The 21,147-nt window shown below is 58.4% G+C and overlaps 1 protein-coding gene and 1 long non-coding RNA gene across 12 annotated transcripts in view; one reads left to right on the top strand and one right to left on the bottom strand.

Moving 5' to 3' along the window:
* The first annotated feature begins 612 nt into the window (after window positions 1-612).
* DNM1 (dynamin 1) overlaps window positions 613-21,147 on the top strand; it is a 45,393-nt gene continuing 24,858 nt past the window's right edge. For 6 of the 10 annotated variants that reach the window (XM_039229540.1, XM_039229536.1, XM_039229541.1 and 3 more), the window contains exons 1-10: window positions 614-846; window positions 13,709-13,782; window positions 14,097-14,246; window positions 14,600-14,803; window positions 15,043-15,141; window positions 15,239-15,399; window positions 16,448-16,590; window positions 16,705-16,840; window positions 17,009-17,076; window positions 19,954-20,092. In XM_039229540.1, the coding sequence (XP_039085471.1) occupies window positions 686-846; window positions 13,709-13,782; window positions 14,097-14,246; window positions 14,600-14,803; window positions 15,043-15,141; window positions 15,239-15,399; window positions 16,448-16,590; window positions 16,705-16,840; window positions 17,009-17,076; window positions 19,954-20,092 (1,335 nt within the window). In that variant the 5' untranslated portion in view covers window positions 614-685. Of the gene's footprint in view, window positions 847-13,708; window positions 13,783-14,096; window positions 14,247-14,599; window positions 14,804-15,042; window positions 15,142-15,238; window positions 15,400-16,447; window positions 16,591-16,704; window positions 16,841-17,008; window positions 17,077-18,206; window positions 18,346-19,953; window positions 20,093-21,147 lie in introns of all 10 variants that reach the window. The other 4 variants (XM_039229539.1, XM_039229542.1, XM_039229537.1 and 1 more) reach the window with 3 other exon arrangements.
* LOC120230110 lies at window positions 8,399-14,205 on the bottom strand. 2 transcript variants are annotated; one of them, XR_005527927.1, is made up of 4 exons: window positions 14,141-14,203; window positions 13,858-13,906; window positions 13,010-13,097; window positions 8,399-9,014 (listed from the first exon to the last, which is right to left on the bottom strand). It is a non-coding gene; the product is annotated as an uncharacterized LOC120230110 (long non-coding RNA). The 2 variants fall into 2 exon arrangements; XR_005527926.1 differs by lacking the exon at window positions 13,858-13,906 and having other exon boundaries at window positions 14,141-14,205.

The raw sequence follows: 21,147 nt of genomic DNA, 5'->3' as shown, positions 1-21,147 counted from the left end.
CTTAGTTATTCATTTACCGTCTCCGGCACCCAGTGTAAGATCTATGAGGGTGGAGACATTGTTGGTCTTGTTTATTGCTGTATTTCTGCTGCCTATAACAGGGACTGGCTTTTGGTAGGTGCTCAATATTTGTTGAAATAATGTTCTTTCTCCTTCTAGAAACAGAGAAACTGAAACCCAAAGGCGGGGAGGGGCATGCCGCCATGAATTAGTGTCAGAACCTAGAGTAGAAAGCAATAAGGCCAAGTGGCACTCCAGGTCAGGATACTGTGACCTTGAAGGAGAGCCATCTCTTTCCAAGCCTCAGTTTTCTCATCTGTAAGATGGAGTGAGACAGCCATGACCACTATCCGAGAGGCCACGTACTAGGGGTACACCTCGCCCATTTCCAGGAAAGATATCGCTATGCGGCACCAGAGCCCCCCAGACACGGCTCAAGCGCCCCAAAAGCCGCAGACGGAGGAAACTACAATCCCCATGGTGCCGCAGGCTGCACCTGCGCACCGCTGCCATCCCGCAGCGCCGTGGGCGCCCTCTGGCGGCGTCCTAGCGCAGAGCTCTGCTCCACTCCCGGAGGGGCGGGGGTCCGCGGCGCAGGCAGTCGGAGCGCGCGGCTGCAGCAGCGGAGCCAGAGCCGGGAGCCGGAGCGGCGGCGGGATCGTAGCCCGCGGGGCCCGCCGCAGCCATGGGGAACCGCGGCATGGAGGATCTCATCCCGCTGGTCAACCGGCTGCAGGACGCCTTCTCCGCTATCGGCCAGAACGCGGACCTCGACCTGCCGCAGATCGCGGTGGTGGGCGGCCAGAGCGCCGGCAAGAGCTCGGTGCTCGAGAATTTCGTCGGCAGGTAGGAGCGGCGCGCCTCGCAGCGGGGACTCCCCCTGCCCGGGCCCCCGGGCCTCCGCCCCCCGCCCCGACGGCACCGCGACCTCGCAGCCCTTGGCGCTGTACCCGCAGACGGCGCGCCCCTCACCTCCAGCCAGAAGGAGGCGCCCCCCCTCCCCGAGAGCCCCTCAGGGGCAGCAGCGCCCCCCCACCCCCACGGCTTGTCCGCAAATGTCGTCAAGCCACTGGCCACGGTATCACACCCCCTTACTCTGCCACATCCTTTAGGGAAGACGGCGCTCTGCTTAGAGACCCTGGCAAAGGGTCCCCCCTCCCCCCGTATAGGCACCAAGGGGGCCTGCATTACTCAGCGCCTCCCTTCGGCTCCCGCGTTCCGCGGAGCCGGCAGCACCCCAGGGGCAGTGCTCCCCAGCCCTGGGCTCCACGGAAGACAGCTCCCTTCCCCATGAGGATCCCCGGGCCATGGCTAGGAACCCCCTCCCCAGCTGCGTCCCTGGGAGAGGACACAGCCCCCCGGCACCGAGGGCCAGGCACAACCTCCCCCCTCACACACACACACACACACACACACACACACACACACACACACACCTCTGCAGCTCCCGCCGCCATCCGTGCGCAGCGCGGCGGCGAGGGGGGGTCGGGGGAGCTGCAGGACCAGGATGGGGGGTGGCGGCGAGACCCATTCTGATCCTCTTGCGAGCCGCCTGCCGCTGGCTCCGCCGCCGCCCCGGGGTGGGGGGCGCCTGCCACCGTCGCTCTCCCCTGGGCCTGGCGGAGGGATTGTAATGGAGGGAGAAGGCGGCGGAGGGCAGAGATGACTAAGACAGGGAAGCAGGATGGCGGGGAGGGGGGAGCCATTTGCAGAACCTAATCCCTCTCCTGCCTCTGATCCCACAGGGCGCTGGGAGGGCCAGGTGGCAGGGAGTGGGGGGCAACCGCAAAGATAAAAGGTCCTGGGTTTAGGGGGGCAGGGAGGGTCGTGACCCCCCTGCCCAGGCTCCCCAAATGAAATGGAAGCAGCAGGGATGGCTTTTTGGTGCTGGGGAGAAGAGGGTGGCGCTCTCGGAGGGGGCTGGGGGCTGGGCAGACAGGCAGGAGGTAGTGACTCTGGCCTCCCCACTCCGCCACCTCCCTCCCTCCCCTTCTTCAGAAACCCTAGCTTTCTCCCAGTGACCTTCCAGGCCCAGGAAGCAACTGGCGAGGGATGCAGAGGCCCCTCCCTCAGAGGGGCGGCAGTTCTAAGGAATCACCCTGGGTCCTGCTGTGAAGCCTTAGGCAAATCACTTGCCCTCTCTGAGCCTGTTTCCCCACCTCTAATAAGGACAGTTGGACTGGATGGTTGTTCCTGCCCCTCATATGACCTGAGAAGTCCAGTGGCCGCCCTGGGGCTTGAGGGAAGGGTCCTGACTGGAGCAGTGGATCTGACAGACATGGGAAAGCCACGGTGGGGGCGGCTGCGCCCATCTGGTCAGCTGAGGGGGAGGCCGTCTGTCTTGGGGGGACCGGCTCCCACAGAGGCCCCCTCCTGCTCACGTGACCCCCAGAGCTGCAGAGACCAACAGGCAAGAGATACACAGATGGGCCCCTTCCCTGTGGCCCAGCAGTCAGGGTGAGGGGGTGGGGGGACTCTGGAGACCGTAAAGCCCAGAGGCCTTAGCACTTTAAGTGGCATCCATGGAAAGGCAGCACTTTACGTGTACAGACCATATTCCTGCCTTTCATCCGTTGAACATTTGCTCCATGCCTGCTTATTGCAGGCTGTGTGCCCTGGGCGAGAGGCACGGTGGGGGAAGGTGACCTCAGTCCCCATCTGCTGAGCCCTTCTCATGTGCCCCGCACCGTTCTCAGGATGGCTCACAACAGCCCCAGGAGGCAGGTACCACGATGTCCATCCCGCAGATGAGGAAACAGACCCAGAGTCACGCAGCCAGGAAGGATAGCATCTATTAGATCCCAAAGCCCAGGTTCCTAATCTCAATCTTGAGAGCCTCCGAGAACCAGGCCCTGAACCGGACACGGGGACAAACAGGTGCATGGGCCTCCATTTTCCCCATCTGTGGGATGGCGACACTAACAGTTGCTGCCCTGCCTTCCTGAGACGGTGGTGCCGGCTCCAGTGAGTTCATGGGGGTAAAAGCCCGTGTGGGAGGGAGCTGCTGATGGTCAGTTAGGCTTGGGGACCCGAGTGTGCCAGGGCAGACCTGGCCTCTGGAGTCCTGGAGTTCACTGTCCAGCAGAGACGGGTGCTAGGAAGTAGGCAGCCCCGCAGGCCAGCCGGGCCACAGCTGACTTGGGCCACACTTAGCTTGCCGAGTGGAGCCCTGGGCCACACTGCTCCTGACAGTGACGACAGGAGGATGTCACTGGCTCCTGGCCTCTCTGCCGAGGGCTGGGTCCCCAGACTGGTGCGCATGGTAACAGCCGCTCAGCTCGGCCTCCTGGGGGTTTCCAGGAGCCAACACCCCATGGAGAGGAAGTGGAAAATGCGCCAGGGCCAGCCTGGGCTCCTGGGCACCCCGGGAGGCAGCTCTGCCACAGACGTGGCCCGGCAGCTGCCCAGGACAGACTTCTATGGGTCTATGTTCTTTCTTCATCCCCCTTCGATAGAAGGGGAAACTGAGGCTAATTCATTCAGTCACGCGGACATTTGTAGACTGTCCACAGTGTCACAGCACTGGAGAGTCCAGGGTGGAAAAGACCAAAGCTTTGCCTTCCAGAGGGGGAACCTCGGAAATAGTAAACACAGGGACATGTAGATGAAGAGGGCAACCGGAGAATGTGGTCAGGCCTGTGGAAGGGAGAAGGGCTGCTTTCCGCAGGGAGGTCAGAAAAGGTTTCTAGGCGAGGGGAGCATCGGAGATGAGAAGCCGCGGGAAGGGGAAGCATTCTAGGCCGGGGAAACAGCAAACGCAAAGGCCTTGGGGCACCGACAAATTTGGTGTGTTCAGAGAACAGAAAGGAGCCACTGTGGCTGGTTGTTTGGTGGGCAAGGGCAACGTGGCCTCAGTGAGAGGGAGGCAGGGCTTGGGTCTGCAAGGACCTGAGGCTACGACGAGGGGTTGGGTGTGTTTTCATTGTCAGAAGCTTTTAAGTCCTAGAGTGCCTCAAGCAGATCCCAGCAAATGTGTAAGTTGGGGAGGGGGGCAGGGGGCAGGGGAAGAGGGTGCTGTCGTGGGCCAGAGCTGTCGGGGAGCCTGGCCCAGGGCTTTCACAGTGGGGAGGAGAATGGTGGGCTTCAGGGGGGACATTTCGGAGAAAAGTCCCCGCAAGACTTGCTGGCGGATGGGATGTGGAGGGTGAAGAAGGGGGACTCAAGGCTGACGTCAGTGTCTTTGACTCAGGGTGGGTGTCGCTGCCATGATCGGAGGACAGGAGGAGCAGGTGTGGGGGGCGAGGGTAAGATCAGGAGCTTGCTTTTGAACACGTTCAGCCTGAAGTGCAAGGTGGGCATTGTGGCGATGCCAGCCGGCAGCTCAGGGGAGGCCAGGCTGGAAACGTAACTTTGGAAGTCGTCCATCCCAGTAGAGGTGGGATTTAAACCCATGGAGTGTAGATGAGATCATCTCGGGGTAGATGCAGCCAGAGGAGTTGGGGGGGGTCCCAGGACACCCCAGCATTTTGTGAGCAAATGCCTGCTGCCCCGGGCCACCCTCAGTCTGCCCCTGGCTACGTGCCCCCTCCCTGTGACCCCTGTCCAGTCCCAAGAGTGGGGTGGCCTGGGGCACGCTTTCAGGGTCCGCTCCCCTCGCTCTGGTGCCGGGTAGGCTGACAAGTGGGTAGCGCCCACCCTCCCTGCCTTCTTGGCCCCTGGGGAGGCCAAGGCCGGTGGGAACGTGGCAGAGGGGCTGAGGGCTCGGGCTCTGGAATTGGACCTGGGCTTGTAGCTCAGCTCTGCCACTTCCAAGCTGAGTGGCCTTGGACATGGGTCTTAAACCCTGCTCAGCTGCTATTTCCTCATCTGTAAAATGGGGATAATTTTACCTTCAGGGTAAGGCCTGGCACAGGGGACGTGCCCGTTCTATTCCAGAGGCACCGGCTGGGAGGCAGGCCGGCAGGTGCAGGGAGGGCAGGCGGTGTGGTGAGTGGGCCTCTGCTCAGAGCCCAGGAGGAGGCTCTGAGAGGCAAGGTTTTGGGTTTCCCTAGTGATTCTGCCTACGCCTGCTCAGGCTCCCTGCTTCCTATCAGTCTTCTTGCCCCTTTCTCTACGTTCTCATCCCAGGCTCGGGCTCGGTGCTGGGCTCTGGCCTCTGAGAGCCCCTCTTTTGGTCAACCCTCCCTCCTCCGGTGGGGGATAGCCCACTCCCCATTACTAAACTCTGTCTCTTCTTCTGAACACATTGGGATACACTTGAATGGTTCCATTCCCCAGATTTGGAGACTGAGGCCAAAGAGGATTACGAGATATCTGAGACATCGTAGGTAGAAAGCCACTGACTGGAGGGGACAGAGGGGCCTGACATTTGCTTGGCACTTACAGTGTGCCAGGCCCTGGCTATACAGCTGTGAGCAAGAAGGACTCATCCCTGTTTTGGGGGGCGGGGGGGAGGCTCACAGCTGAGCAGGACAGACACTAAATGACACAGAGAGCTCTTTTGTTGTGTGGGCCCCCTGGGGAGGTGGCATTTGAGGCTGGACATGAACAAGAAAGGGACCTGGTTGGGCAAAGAGGTGAACTCCAGGCCCAGGGTCGCTGAGTGAGGGAGGAGTGGAGGCCCCAGTGAGACCAGGAAGGCCGGGAGGCACTGGTGGCCCCTCAGCAGCCACCCCCCGCCCCCCCCAGAAAGCCAACTCACTGCCAGGCTGCCATCCCGTGGCCCAGCCTCCATAGGCTCAGAGCCGGTACCTGCCAAACACACGTCTATGACTACACTCGTGTGCTCAGCCCAGGCCCGAGAACACCTTTTCCAAACCCCCACCCTACCCAGTGGCCCCAAGGAGTCGGGAGTGAAAGGTGACTCTGGCAGACAGCCTCTGATCCTGGCCCCAGTAGCATCGAGTTTCCCAGGCCTTGGCCAGGGTCAGAGGTTCAGAACCTCGGGGGAGGAGATGCATGGGGGCCGTTGCCCAGGAGGCCCGTCCAGGGCACCGTGTTATCGGGCGTGGAACACGAGCAGGAATAGGGGCCCACGTGCCATGTGTCTACATATCCCAGTTAAAATCGAGCTAAGGGACTGCCAAACACAACACATTCTGTCCTCCCACCAAAGGTACCTTCAGAACGACCTGGCAGACTGGGTTTGAATTAGAATCTCAGACTCCTCAGAGTCCCGCGATGGGAGGTAGAGTGTGGGGACAGGTGACCTCTCTCCCCGAGCTGCCCCTGCCCCTTGATGCAGCCTGCAGCACAAGGGGCCTCCAGGCTCCCATGCGGACAGCCAGCCCTCGCATCTGAGCTCCATCCGTGGTGCCAGAAAGGATCCCCGCCTAGGCCCTGGGGACCCCCCAGCAGTAAGGTCAGACCCTGGGGGAGGGCTTGAGACCCACAGGAAATTCCAGAGCCCTCCAGTGTGGCCTACGAAGGGGACCTAGGCTCCAGCTGGGCACCGACCCCTGGCCTCTCCTTGCTCTAGAGATCCAAAGAGGGACTCCCTAGGGGCGCCTGGGTGGCTTAGTCGGTTAAGCGTCTGACTTTCGCTTAGGTCATGATCTCACGGTTCGTGGACTTGAGCCCCGCGTCGGGCTCTGTGCTGACTGTCAGCTCAGAGCCTGGAGCCTGTTTCAGTCTGTGACTCCCTCTCTCTCTGACCCTCCCCTGCTCACGCTGTCTCTCTCTCTGTCTCCTAGAAATTTAAAAAAAAAAAAAAAGTTAAAAAAAACAACAACAAAGAGGGACCCCCTAAAGGATTGGGCAGGGGCCCTGGTTCCCCATGTCCAAGGGCAGTGCTGATTATTTTCATGGAACCAGAGGCAGACTAGCATCCTGGGTTTTCAAATGGCGAGATGGCTCAGAGAGGGTAGGGGCCTGCCTGAAGCCCCACAGCAATGGAATTAGAGGCAGGACAGGAGCGTGCCCCGGTCTCCTGCCTCTGGGTCAGTGTCCACCGTCTTTACCCCAACACGTGTGTGTACGTAACACGCCCCTCGGCTTCCCTGCTGCTCTCTCCAGTTGTGTCTCTGGACTCCCACCCCTCCCTGGACTGAAATCCGGGAAAGGAACGGGAGCTGTATGCGGAAGGCAGCTCTGGCACCAGGCGCCAGGGAGAAGGACTGTTGGCCTTGGAAGGTGTCCAAGGAAGTGGCATCTTCCCACTGCCCTGGCCTAAGGCTCCCGGACCAGCCTCCCCTCCTGCGTTATCCTCCTCATGCGAGTCAGGCCCGAGCCCTGTGGGTCCTGCCTCCGGTCCAGCCTCAGCTGCACCCACCTTGGTCTTAGCCCCTGGGGCAGCCTTGCCTCGTGCTCCCGTTCTCCACCCGACAGCACGGACCTCTCTGTGGCCTCCCAATCTGACCCCCTCTGCTTAAAGCCCTTCCCGGCCCCTGCCCTCCAGCCAGAGGCCTCGCTCCTGCTCCTGAGTTGGGCCCCTGAGGCCAGCCTGCTTACCCAGCCTCACTCCCCCTCCAGCCTCTCCCTGCAGGTGCGCCCTAGTTTATGGGGAAAAAAATGGGTCCTCGTCTTCACTGTGCCTTCGTCTTCCGCTCATCCTCAAAGTCTCACATCCGCCAATACCTCCTCCAGGCTGTCTTCCCTGACCATCTTCTCCCCTATGACCCCACCCTCGGTGTGGGGGGTGAGGCTCAGTCTTCTCCCAGGATGAGGGGCTGCAGAGGAAGAGAGAGGCCACTGCCTTGGGCTGAGGGCTCCCACAGACAGCAGTTCCGGGTTACTATGAACATTTTACCTGTTTATTAGTGCCCCGCCCCTTCATGACTCTGGCTCAGGTACTTCTGGTCTGAGTGCAGGGGAATGAGGCCACCAGCCAGGATGGGGAGAAAAATCTCAGCAGGTGAGGGCACACTCACCTCTGACCCGAGTCTCAAATTTGAAGGAATGAAATGCTCACTAGCACACACACAAGGCACCTCGTCCGCGAGCGCTCAGATGGCTCTTACGGCACCACCAACGGGCACCCTCTGTTAGATTCTACCGCAGCCAGGATCTCAGCAGCCCTGTTAGGGAGCTGCTGGGTTGTGCCCATTTCACTGATGCGGAAACTGAGGTTCAAAGCAAGGAAATAATTCAGAGGTAGCACTAAGATTCCTTCCCATCAAGCTGCTGGTGATAATAAGCATCCAGAGGTAGCCCCATATTGAATGACTTGGTGAATGTCCTTGATGAGCTGTTCGGCAAACAGAGCCCCTACTTAAGTGGACTGGAGCCCAGTGCGTGTATGGGCACGTGAGGGGTACCTGACCTCGTCTCTCATCCCACCAGCCTCACACAGCTTCACAAGGAGCAATCAAGAGGACACAGGGGACACCTAGCGGGCTGAGTCAGTAAAGAAGACGACTCTTGATCTCGGGGTCGTGAGTTCAAGCCCCACGTTGGGTGGAGAGATTACTTAAAAATAAAACCTTAAAAATAAAAAGCGGGTGCAGATTTCTTAAACAGCTTTATTGAGGCATAAATTGCATGCCATAAAATTCACCTGCTTGTGGTGCACAGCTCAATGGTTTCTTAGTGTGTTTACACAGTTGTGCAGCCATCATCACAATCTAATTTTAAAACGCTTCCATCACCCCAAAAAGAAGCCTCGTGATGATGCAGATTTCCAAGTGCCTGGCAGAGCCCCTGGCCGGCGGCGCGCGATCAATCAGTGTTTGCCACGATTTTTTATCGTAAATGATAAAATGTTTACAGTGGAGAGCCCCAGGTTTTGGGGTGATGGTTGCTCTTTATTTTTAAACATTTTTGTGTATTTTCTGAATATGTTTTCAGAGGGAGAACATACGACTTTTATAAGTAGGAGGCAAAAGAGAAATCTATTTCCATCTTGAAAATAGAAAGTCATCAACACTTGAAGGAAGGGAGGGAAGGAAGGGAAGAAGGAGGGAATGATAAGGAGGCAGGAAAGATCATAGATTTTCTTTAGCAGGGAGAATGGTTGCTGAGGGGAGAGTGCGTACTCAGAGTCCAGACCCCTGAGTGCCGGTCCTGGCGCCCAGTTACCAACTTGCGCTATGATCTTGGACAACAGTCTTTCCCGCCTTGCGCCTCAGTTTGCACACCTACAGAATGAGGGTGATGGAGGAAAACTGGTGAAGCTCATCTTCAAATCATTCTTTTGGCCAGCAGGGCTGTCCCGGGTGCCAGCTGCCTGCCCTGCTCCATGCTGGGGGCTGGGGACACTGTGGTAAGCAGCACCGGCCCAGTCCCCGCTCTCTGGACATCAGAGCATCGGGAGAAGCCTGGCCAGGACTGCCCTGAAATGTTCAAACCTCAGCTGGAAATTCACGGGCTGTGTGATGTGGGCATGCCTGGGGCCTCCTGGGATAACAGGAACAGAGAGGGACTTGTTGGCTGGAGGCAGCCTCACCTCCTCCCAACTGTATTTCTTGGCCCACCCACTCCCTTGCCTCCACCCCTGCTCCGTGGTTCAGAGGGCACCTCAGAGCCTGCCTGCCTCCCTTGCCTTCCGCTTTTCAGGGGCAAGATCTGGCTGGAAATATCCTGGCCCACCCGCCCACTCTTCCGCCCAGCCCCCAGGGGACCCACCTTCCAACTCCCTCCCTGATGCAGCATTTGGTGGGAGCCCAGCCCGGGTTCTCAGCTTGCTCAACAAGTTACATTATTTATAACCATAATAGCTACCATTTATTCAGGCATCCAGTTATATAAGCCTCACAGCAACCCATTTTACTGATGTGGACACTGAGGTTCAGAGAGGTACAGTCATTTGTGTACAAGCACCCAGCTCCTAAGTGGCAGTTCTGACATTCAACGCGGGGCCTAGCGCAGGAAACTGGAGGCTTAGAAGAGACTGGGTCCAAACACGCTGTCTTCTGGTGGTGTTTGCATTCAACAGGACGGGGAAGCAGGGTCCCTGAGCTCTGGCCCCAGATCTCAGGGATGAGAGTAGAGTAGGGGAGGGCCCCTTTGGGCGTTTAGTGTACTTTCCCCAGACCCCTCTGGGTGTGACAGTGCCGATGGAGGCAGGGAGCCTGTGGCACCCGGGGGTCCTGAGGGGCGTGCACTTCATCCCCCTGGTGCTTAGGTTTGAAGGTGCCTCTGCAGATGGCAAGGCAAGGCCTCCTCGGGAAGCCACCATCTGTCCAGAATGAGTTGGGAGAGCTGGCATGCCACCACGCACCCCTCCCACATGGCCCCCGAGGCTGGTGGGCCCAGCATGCTTTTCTCTGGGCACCTGTTCTGTCCTCCCTCAGCCTAAGCAGGAGCTGGGTGGGAGGTGCAGGGTGGCACTGGCTGGAGGCCAGATCAGGCCCGCGCCCCCACTTCGTCAGAGCGCTGCGGGACAGTGTGTCCGGGTGGGAAGCAGGAGGCATGGCGCTATTCAGCCAGACTTGCTCCTTCGAGCATCGCCTGAGCACCTACGGTGTGCCAGGCCCCTCGTGAGCGCGGGAGTCCAGCGGGGAGCAAGGAGCTCACAGTCTGGACATGCGAACCCGCAGGTGCTCTTTGCTGCCTGCCCGGCCTTGGAGCCCTTGACCCCCGCTCGGCCACCTCCCTCATCACACCTCCCTGCCCCTCGCTGGGCCTCTGTCCCCACCCCTGGACAATGATGGGGGAATGACATGGCCTCTGAAAACTTCTCTTCAGTGTTCATCATTTCTGTCTAACACTTCATGGTCAGAATCCCAAGATCCAAGTCAGTGCCTGGAGGAGGCGGTCAGAGGGTTCTGTGGGAACTTGCGTTCCTTGGTGACATTTGGGAACCCTCCTAGAGAGGGGGGCTGCTGAGCGCCTACTGTGTACCAGACCTAGGGGAAGCTCTTTTCATGCCCCCTCCCCCTCGCCCCTGAAGCTGCTGGGCCTTCTCACAGCCCACATGTGGTAGACGAGAATGCCTGGTTTCTATAAGGCCAGTTTGCAGCAGAGGGCTTTGAGGCCCAGAGAGTGAAGTACCTTGTCCAAGGGCACCAGGCCGCAGAATGGCCAAGATGGGATTCGAGCCCAGGGCCTAACCCACTGGCTCCTAACCACTGAACTTGAAAGGGAGCAGGAAAATAACATGGGGATCATGCTTAAAATCCAGATTCCCTCTCTCCTCCCCTGCCCCACTAGATCCTACCCCAGTGTACCTGAGGATCGTGCATTTTAACAAGCTGCTCGTGCAGGCCGTGTGAGGGCCTTACCCTGAGAACCTGGGCCGTGGCAGAGACGGGGCCTCTCCCAACCCGGGCACCTCCATCCCCACCCTGGCCCCACAAGATCCTGCTCTGAGGAGGGGCTCGACTCCCACACATAGCCCTGCCCCTCTAATCTCTGCTTCCCTTAAGCTGCTTGTCCCTAAAGTAGCCCTGGGGAGGCAGTGACTTGGGGCACGCCACGCTGGCCCAGACCCCTGACCGCCCCTCCAGCGGGGCCCTGGGCTCCCCGTACCCCCTAGGCGGCACCTCATTGACCTCTGACCTGCAGATGGCCGGGGGCCCAGCAGGCCCGTCTGTGCAGGGGAGGCCTCTCAGGAAAGAGCTCCAGGGAAGGTCCGTGTGTCTGCGTGGGGGGCTTTCTGTGGGGAGTCCCGTCCTTTCCAGCCCCTCCTGTAGTTTCCATGGCAACTACTGTTGCCATGGTATTGCTGGGTGAGGAGCCAGTGGGGAAAAGGGTGGACCCCAGGCCCCCATGCCCAACCCAGCCTCTGTGAGAACAAATGTCCTATCTCCACAGCCCTGAGGGATCCCAAATACTAGAGGGTCAGCCCCCCTCAAAGGAATGTGTAAAGGATGACAGGAGCCACCCGCAACTCCCGTTAATCCCCTCCTTCTCTCCGCTGGCTGGTGCACCTCCTTTCCAGCACATGTCACACTGTATTGCATTATCTGTTTACTTGTCTGTCTCTCCCACCACACTGTGAGCTCCTCCTCTGGGTAGGGAGCCGTCTGACTCATCATCTCACTTCCCCAGGGCCCAGCACAGGGCCTGGCACAGAGCAGCTGCTCCCAAATATGTCCTAGACTGAATTTAATTGAATTACATAAAAAGCCAAGTCTGGCTTCTAGGATTGAAGGAGCAGCAAACTTTGACAGGGAAGCTCCCAGGCTCTGGAGCCCAACAGACCCTTGGGTTTGAATGAATCCTAGCTCTGCCATTCCCATCCGGATGACCTTGGACAGGTCCTCTGAACCTCGGTGGCCTCATCTGTAAAATACTTTCCCTATCGGAGCACTGTTTGGAGGACCTGGGGATTCAGTCAACATTTATTAAGGACCTCTTGGGTGCTAAGCCTTGGGCTGGGCAGTGGGATCCAGTGGTGGACAGACACATGCCAGCCCTGCCCTTCTGAGGCTCAGTCTTGCAAAAATGAAAAGTGCTTGCGTAGCACCTGGAAATGATGAATAAATGCAGGATTCATCATCCTTCTCCTTCCTCATTGAAGTGGCTGGCCCCTCCCTATTAGCCTCTAACCTCCCCAAAGGAGGGGCAGGCTGAGAACAAGGGGTGGAAGAGGTCTCCCCAGGGCCCAAGGGGAGGCCTTGAACCCAGGAGCTTGGGCCTACTCTGTTGTGCCCAGGACCCTCCAGGCTGGGGAGTGGGGGCCGGGGGTGGTGGTGGTGAGAAGCTGTGTGGTTCCGGTCAGGCTCTGAGCTGGAGGTCGGAGACCTGGGTTCTTTTCGAGCTCTGTCCAAGTCCTTTAGGAGCTCGAATGTGGCTTTTCCCCTTCTTGGGCCTCCATGTGCCTCTCCATGAATGAGGTGGCCAGATGGAGCCCTACGGCCCCTCAGGCTGTAGCCTGCTCCCCCTTGCCCTGGGTCCTGGGGATCCCGTGACTGCAGTTCTGACAGCCTGGTCCCTGAAGAGAAACCCACCCTCATGCTTGGGCTGGCCTGGGTGGGGCCGGGGGTGGGTGGGGAACATGAGAAGAGCGGATGGGACAGAGATTCCACCCACAAGAGTTAGCCAGAAGGACTGCTGAGGTTCACATTAGCACAAGCGGATATCTGAGGTATAGACATCAGGTCTAGGGCAGGGGGTGACTTTGGGAGCCCTCGGGTCCAGTCCTTCAAAGACTGGGTCTGCAAGGGACTGAAGGGCAAGGAGCACTCACTGCAGAGTCAAACAGATCTGGGTCCTGGGTCCGCTCTGCTAGGTACTGACTGCACAGCCTGAACACCTCTGAGCCTCAGCTTCCTTATCTGCAAAATGGAGATAATAATAGCACCTGCCTCACAAGGGAATATCATGAGATATTGCCCACAAAGAGCCTGGCATGCAGTAGGCACTTAGAAGCATGAATTCTTTTCCTTGCCTCCTCCTTCCCCCCATCCCCCCTCATCCTCAACCCCAGCCAGATGGGGCCCTGGGAAGGGGAAGTGAGATGCTGCCTTTCCCCACAGCGGAAGGGAGGGAAGAAGGTGCAGCTCCATTTCCTTGAGATGCATGCACTCTGTGGCCACTGCACACTTGGGCATGTGGGGTACCCGTGCCTCAGGGGGACGGCAGTGCCGGGGTTGAGGCAGGGACTTGTTGGCCCAGAAACAACACAGGGAATACGTGAGAGAGAGATCTGGGAGTCATTAGTCTTGTCTCCTGGCAGCTCACATGCATAAATCTGTGACCCAGGGTACCTGGGGGAGGTCCTTTCCACCTTTCTTGCCTGTCATCTCCCCTTAGTGACCTGAAACCCTCAGGCTAAGGTGTGGTGGGCACTTTAGGAGAGCGCTGCAGCTCCCAGTGGCAGTGACAGGTGACAGGTGCCCCTGGGACAGGCTTTGACCCTCCTCTCGCTGCTCCCAACTCATTGCAGAGACTTCCTGCCCCGAGGGTCAGGCATCGTCACCCGACGCCCCCTGGTCCTGCAGCTGGTCAATGCCACCACAGGTATGCGCTCTCATCCACCAGCATCCCGACCCGGTCTCTTCAGTCCCCTACCCTATCCCCAAGGAAAAGTCCAACCTGGCCGCTGAACTTGCTTGCTATGTGACTTTGGCCCGCGATTCCCCAGCTGGACAACGGGAATAAAAACGCATAACGTTAGACATGGCGTTGTTGTGGAGAGGGAGGGGGGAGGAGGCGGTATTTGGGGGTGTGTGGGGGTCTATTACCAGTGGAAGATGCGTCCCAGGTGGGCTCTGGGCTAAGATGCTTACTCCTCCACCCTTCTTCCCTCCACGCCACCCACCCTTTGGGGGCAGAATATGCCGAATTCTTGCACTGCAAGGGGAAGAAATTCACTGACTTTGAGGAGGTGCGTCTGGAGATCGAGGCTGAGACGGACCGAGTCACTGGCACTAACAAGGGCATCTCGCCGGTGCCGATCAACCTCCGCGTCTACTCGCCGCACGGTGAGGAGACGTGGCCCCGCCCCCGGGCTCCTGGCGCCCTCGCTTAGCTCCGCCCCCGGGACGGTCTTGGCCCCACCCCTTGGCTCGTTCCTTTTTCCGCGGGCTCCGCTCCTCCTGCAGACTCCGCCCCCACAGCGACCCCTCCTCTGCTCCTCCTACCCCCAAGCTCCACCCTGCCGTCCCTGTGGCCACGCCTCTAACCGGCCGCCGCTTCAGTCCCGCGTGTCCCTAATCCCGTCCACCTGCCGTCAAACTGCCCAACGAATCCTCTGTGAACCCCGCCCTGTTCCCTAATCCGCCCGCCCACGGCCACGCCCCTCGCCTCGAGCCCGCCCTCTCGCCGCCCTGTCCAGTGCTGAACCTGACACTGGTGGACCTGCCCGGAATGACCAAGGTCCCGGTGGGGGACCAACCTCCTGACATCGAGTTCCAGATCCGGGACATGCTCATGCAGTTCGTCACCAAAGAGAACTGCCTCATCCTGGCTGTGTCCCCAGCCAACTCCGACCTGGCCAACTCCGATGCTCTCAAGGTGGCCAAGGAGGTGGACCCCCAGGGTAGGTTCCTAAGGGCAGCAGAAGTGCAAGGCCCTGGGGGTCTACGCTCAGTGCCCGGCGGGGGGCGCTGCTCTGTGAAGAATGAATGAGGCGGGAGAGCGGGGGCAGGCAGTGGATGAGGCAGGGTGTGGGTAGGGAGATGTGGGGAGCGCGAGGGCAGTGGGGTGCATGTGGGCTCCTGTGCGAGGGCAAGTGCCCGTGTAGACGGTCCTCTTCTGCTGCCCGCCGCCCCCCCCCAGGCCAGCGCACCATCGGGGTCATCACCAAGCTGGACCTGATGGACGAAGGCACAGATGCCCGTGATGTGCTGGAGAACAAACTGCTCCCCCTGCGCAGAGGTAGGCCGGCTCCCCTCCTGACCCGCCCCACCCACCCTTCCCTGTCACCCCACCCCGTGCAAGCCTGGTTGCCCCTGACTTGGACCCCCTTCCACAGGCTACATCGGGGTGGTGAACCGAAGCCAGAAGGACATTGATGGCAAAAAGGACATCACCGCGGCTTTGGCCGCTGAACGCAAGTTCTTCCTCTCCCACCCGTCCTACCGCCACTTGGCTGACCGCATGGGCACGCCTTACTTGCAGAAGGTCCTCAACCAGGTAGGACCCCAGGCCTGGGGAAACCAGCATGAGGACAGAATCATTTACATGTGTTTTTGTGAGAGTGACCAACAGAGGTTAGCGTCGGTATCATGCGTCTGACCTGAGACCCAGAAAACAAAGCAACTTGCCCACAGCGCCACCATGAGGTAGCACCAGGGCTTTGCTGGCTTTTCCTGACCGGGGCCTGGAAAGGGTGCCCTGAGCCCCTGCGGGGGAAGAGACCACTCAGACCTTGTGTGGAGGGTGACACTGACAAGGGCTTGGGTTTGGGGGCCATTACTAGAGTGTACTTGGCCGAAGACCTTGCTTCCTTCTGAAATGGAAAGAGGCCCATCTGGAGACAGGGATGGGCGATCCCAGGGTCTTCCCTAGGATGTTTCTCCATCTGGAATGGAGCTTCCAGAACCGAGGCATGTGTGTATGTGCGTATGTGTGTGTGTGATGATGGAAGGGAGGCAGTGGGGAAAGCAGGATGGTGTAGGGGCAGAAGTGGGGACTCTGGAAGCCACAGACCTGGCACTCGAGCTCTCTGAACCTCTATTTCTGCACCTGTAAAATCGTCGTGATGGTAATAGGGCCCTGATTCATAAGATCATTGTGCAGCTTCAGGGAGATACTGTGTGTGGGGAGCTAGCCAGAGGGAGCCCCAGAAAGTGAGACTTCCCTCAAGGGAGGCCTAAACCCAGAGGGTACAAGGGGGCGGCCCCCCAGCCATCCCCGCCCCAGACACATTTATTTGGCCCCCATGGTGTCTAAAAATATTGTTAATCAAAAATCAGGTAATTTCAAATAAAAATCTAGACTTCTGGCTTCTATTGAAAATTGTGTTATTCATAACGCTCATGAATTTAGTTAATACACCCACTACTGTATGCCAGGCCCTGCCCTGGGCAGCTTTCCTTCTCATGGGCAGGGCGATGGCCGCCTTCATCAGTTCTCAACCTGACCACACCCACAGGCTCCCTGGCATCCTGGTCCCTGCTTGGTCCTGGGGGCATCTGCCAGTGGTGCCCACGACCTTAACCCTTGTCTCATCCCTCCCCAGCAACTGACCAACCACATCCGGGACACCCTGCCAGGGCTTCGGAACAAGCTGCAGAGCCAGCTACTGTCCATCGAGAAGGAGGTGGAGGAGTACAAGAACTTCCGGCCTGATGACCCCGCGCGCAAGACCAAGGCTCTGTTGCAGTGAGGCCCTCTCCCGAGTCCTGACTCCTGGGCACTGAGCTGCCCCTCCAGCACGGGGTTCGCCCAGGGCGCCCTCCACTAGGCTACTGACGTCACACCACTCTCCCCCCCCAGGATGGTCCAGCAGTTTGCCGTGGACTTTGAGAAGCGCATTGAGGGCTCAGGGGACCAGATCGACACCTATGAACTGTCAGGGGGAGCCCGCATCAACCGGATCTTCCATGAGCGCTTCCCCTTTGAGCTAGTCAAGGTAGGACAGTCTCCCCAGGGGCGGGGGGCGGGGCTTAGAACTACCCACCCTTCCCCCAGGACTTTCACACCAATCTTTGCTGACCTGGCACCCAGCCTTGGGTGTGGGGCGTTGGCCTTCCAGGGAGGAGGAAGGCCCTGACCAGCTGTCTCTTGCTCTCCCACACAGATGGAGTTTGATGAGAAGGAGCTCCGAAGAGAGATCAGCTACGCCATCAAGAATATCCACGGCATTAGGCACGTATTGGGACTGGGGAAGGGGGCTGAGCCCTGGAAGGCAGGGGCTGTAGTGCGAAGAAGGCACAGGGAGCGATGAAGTGAGCCGCCCTCAGAAAGGACCTAGAGCTCTGGTCCCCAGTCCCCTCAACCCCTTCTGGCTCCCAGCTCTAATGGGCTGGAGCTGGGGGAGGTGGACGGGAGGCCTGGGCCCCTCCCTCCGCAACCTGCTGTCCTTCTTTGCTGCCCCTGGGAGCAGGGCCTGGAGGCTGGACCAGGTGGGCAGAGCCCAGGACGTAGGTGGCTGAGGCCTGGGCCCGTGCCCATCCTCAGGATGAGATAGCTTCTCTCCGCCGCCCCCCCTCCCCCCTCCCGCCGTCCTATCCAGGTAGCAGCACAAAGCTGCCAGACCACTGGGGAGGGCCTGGGATGGAGCATCGAGGTGTTGCTCTGAGTCCTTTTATGATAAGACAGGGCCTCTCAACCTCCAGATCCTCCTGTCGTCCCATTAGCCTAAAGTGGGCCCCATTCCACACCACTCTCCTCCTTCTAGCTAACCCCACTGCCTTTGGAACAGGAAGGGGGAACTGGAAAAAAAAAAAAGCTTAGCCCCCTTCAAGGACCCAGATCGACACTGTTCATTCGACAAGAAAATTTAAAGCAGCTGCTACGTGCCAGGCAGTGAACAAGACCAAAATGTCCCTGCTTTTATACAGGTTCAATTCCAAGGTTTGGTATGGAATTTACAGACTGATAACTGCATTGGCCAAGGCACAGAAAAAAAAAAATCTCACTCCTCATCTTAAAATAAAATGTTTTATTCCCAGAAAGGCTCTTAAAGAGAACTCAGTTTGGCATTTTTCATACCATTTCTGGCCATAGAACCTTTATTATGAACAGAATCTTAAGAGGAAGCTGGACGTATATGACAATTATAAGCAGACATTGTCTTGCGCCAAAGAGCATCAATGGAAAGTCCTTCGTTCGAATCTCTCCTGCCCATTTTACAGATAAGGACACTGAAGCCCAGAGAGGGGTAGTGGGAAGACCCTGAGGGCAGAGTTCAGGGGGTCGGGGTGGGGCCCTGACCTGGCACTCCTGGTGCCAGCTGGCCTGTGACACTGTGCCCTTCTCCCGTTCCGGGCGTTCAGAACGGGGCTCTTTACCCCAGACATGGCCTTTGAGACCATTGTGAAAAAGCAGGTGAAGAAGATCCGAGAACCGTGTCTCAAGTGTGTGGACATGGTTATCTCGGAGCTAATCAGCACGGTTAGACAGTGCACCAAGAAGGTAACCCGGTGGCCCGGGCCAGCCCTCCCCCCCTGCCTCTGCCCCCACCCTGCACTGCTGCCAGGCGCTCCTTTCCCACACCCCCCACTGCCTCCTCGGTAGCATGTACAGACCTCAGCGGGGTGGGGGAGGCAAGCCACCATAGACCAAGATGGGGGGGCCTCTCTGAGGGGGCCTTACTCACCCCCTGGCCCCCAGACAGGTGTGATGGTGGCTATTGTCCTAAGAGCCCACCAAGAGCTCCCCCAGCTCAGGGAAACTAGGCCTTGAAGGGCCCCAAGCCCCCTTCCTGCTCTCAGAGGTGAGGTCATCTCCGGGGGCTTCAGGGAGAGGACTTGGGGACACCTTGGCCCTGCAGACAGATGAGTTACAGGACCCACTTGGGTGCTGCTCTGGGGATCTGGATGGTCAGAGGGGTGCAGAGGACCCAGGTCTGGCAGGTACCTGACTCCCCATTCGTCCTTCATCGGCCCCCATTCTCACGCCAGCCTCACTCAGGACCCTGTCCTTCCCTTACATCCACATCCAACCTTCCAGGGACAGAACCCTCTTCCATCTGTTGTGTCATCTGAGCCTCACAGAACCACCCAAGGAGGGCAGGGCGGGGCAGGGAGGATGGCACCCATGTCACAGCAGGAAAACTGAGGCTTAGGAGATCAAGTGACTTGTCCAAGGTCATATGAGCTAGCAGGTGGCAGAGCTGTTACTCAAAGCCAAGGCTTTGGACTCCAAATCCAGTGCTTGTTTGATTCCACCCCTAGCCTCCTTTCCTTTCCTCTCCCCACTACTGCCCTGGCCCCTCTCTACAACCACCTCCACTCTTTCTGTCTTTCCTCTTCTCTCTTTCTGTCTTTTCCAGCTGAGATCTCCAGACCCTTTTGGGAGAGAGGCAAAGGATGCCCCTTTCGGAGACAGGGAAGGGCAGGAGTTGAGTAGGGAGCTGGAGAGTGGAGGTCAGGCAGCTACCCTGCAACTCCAGGAGGCATTGTCTGCACCACAGTCTATGCAAATGGAGCCCCCTGGAGTTTTGCAGTGCACGGCCTGGGCAGCTGCATGTAGTAATCCCGGTCTAGGTACAGAACCGTGCTGGGCTTTGGAGTTGGGAGGAAGTGAATGCAGGAGGTGCTGGCAAACCTAGAACTGAATAGAATGGGTGGGTGGGGTCCTGGCCTGGGTCAGCCCCTTAGGAGGACCCAAGGCTGGGACAATGATAGCTTTGGAAAAAAGACAGAGAGGGCCGGCTCAGTGTAGCTGGGGTGGGGAGTGCACCAAGCCCTGGGGAGAGGATCTGAACTCTGTAAGGGGCCTTGTGTGGAGCAAGGGCTTGGTCCCTCAGAAGCCCCCACCCTCACCCCATACCCACAGAGCCCTTCAAGATACTTGGCAGCACCTGGGAGGTGCCGACCCTGGGGGGCGGTAGGGAGGGCCGGTGCCACGCTCACATTGTCTTCTGTTCTCTCCTTCTCTGTGTCGGTGTCTCTCTCTTTTCCCCCATGCCTGTGCCATCCTCCATTCCTAAATCCTGGCTCTGCTTGGCTTTCATTCCCTCTCCTCCCGGCCCCGCCCATGGCTGCTCCTCCCCCGTCCCCTCCTCCTCCCCGGGTGCAGGACGGGCCTCTTCACACCTGACCTCGCTTTTGAAGCCACAGTGAAAAAGCAGGTGCACAAGCTCAAAGAGCCCAGTATCAAGTGTGTGGATATGGTAGTCAGTGAGCTCACGGCCACCATCAGAAAGTGTAGCGAAAAGGTATGACGGCCACCAGGGCGGGGCTGGGCCTGGCCGTCCCTTCCTCATGGCCAGGGACTCCTGTGGGCAGAACCATCTGCTGAGCAGGCCTGGCAGCGTCTCGGCCACCCACGTGGACCCAAACGCCTGTGCTGTGATCCCGGCCCCTTAAGTTTCATGCCAACTTATCACCCTGGGTCTGTTTGAATTCATGGTCCTTTTAGGCCCCCATCTCTGCCAGTAGACTGCCCCAACCCGTGCATCCTCAGTGGCCCCTTTTCGCCAATAAGAATGACAGTGGCGACAATGATAAGGGGATGGCTGATATTTATTGGGCACCTACTGTGTGCCATGCACTGAGCTAAGTGCTTATCCTTTTTATCTCACTTAAGCCTCTCAACAACCCTAAGAAGCGGGTCTTATTATCCCCATTTTACAGATGAATAAACTGAGTCTCAGACAAGAAGAGCAGAATGGGATTCCGATTTAGGAAAGCTGAGGGAGTCGACCTGGGATCAGGGCCTCCTGGGGTGGGGGAGCTATCCCAGTTCCTTAAAACAAATCTGCCTAAAAGCATGTTGGATTACTCGCTTTCTAGTAATCCATAGGCGTTCGACAGGGTCAGCCTCTTTTGGGTCTGTGACCTTTTAGATGCCTTCTTCCTATTTGTCTAGTTTGGGGCATTTTGAGGATTTTTAGCCAGATCTTTGGAACACAGTTCTTCCCAGGGAGCCAATGAGAATCAGTTGCCTGGGGGAACCTTTCCAGAATCCAAATGCCCCTGCCCAGCCGGCTGAATCAGAATCTCAGGGAGAGCCCAGCCTCACCTGTACTTAAAAAAGCTCCCAGTGCTGGGAGGTGGGGGCCCTTCTGCCCCAACTCCATGTTTCAAGTAAGCGGGTTTTCTTGGCTCGTGCATAACTAGTCCCGTGCACCTCTCTAGTTATCCTCTCTCACTTTGCCCATTTTCTTGCCTAATGCAGACAGTAATTAGCATCCACTCCATCCCCGTTTCAGGTGGAATAAAATCTGGGCTAGACTCCCCACTGCATGGTATTTACCACAACATCTGAGTC

This window comes from Hyaena hyaena, unplaced genomic scaffold (genome assembly GCF_003009895.1).
Source record: "Hyaena hyaena isolate Hyena2069 unplaced genomic scaffold, ASM300989v1 scaffold_38, whole genome shotgun sequence".
NCBI classification, from domain to species: Eukaryota; Metazoa; Chordata; class Mammalia; order Carnivora; family Hyaenidae; genus Hyaena; species Hyaena hyaena.
Note: the sequence above shows the minus strand (reverse complement) of the source record. Positions and strands in the feature narration are given on the sequence as shown.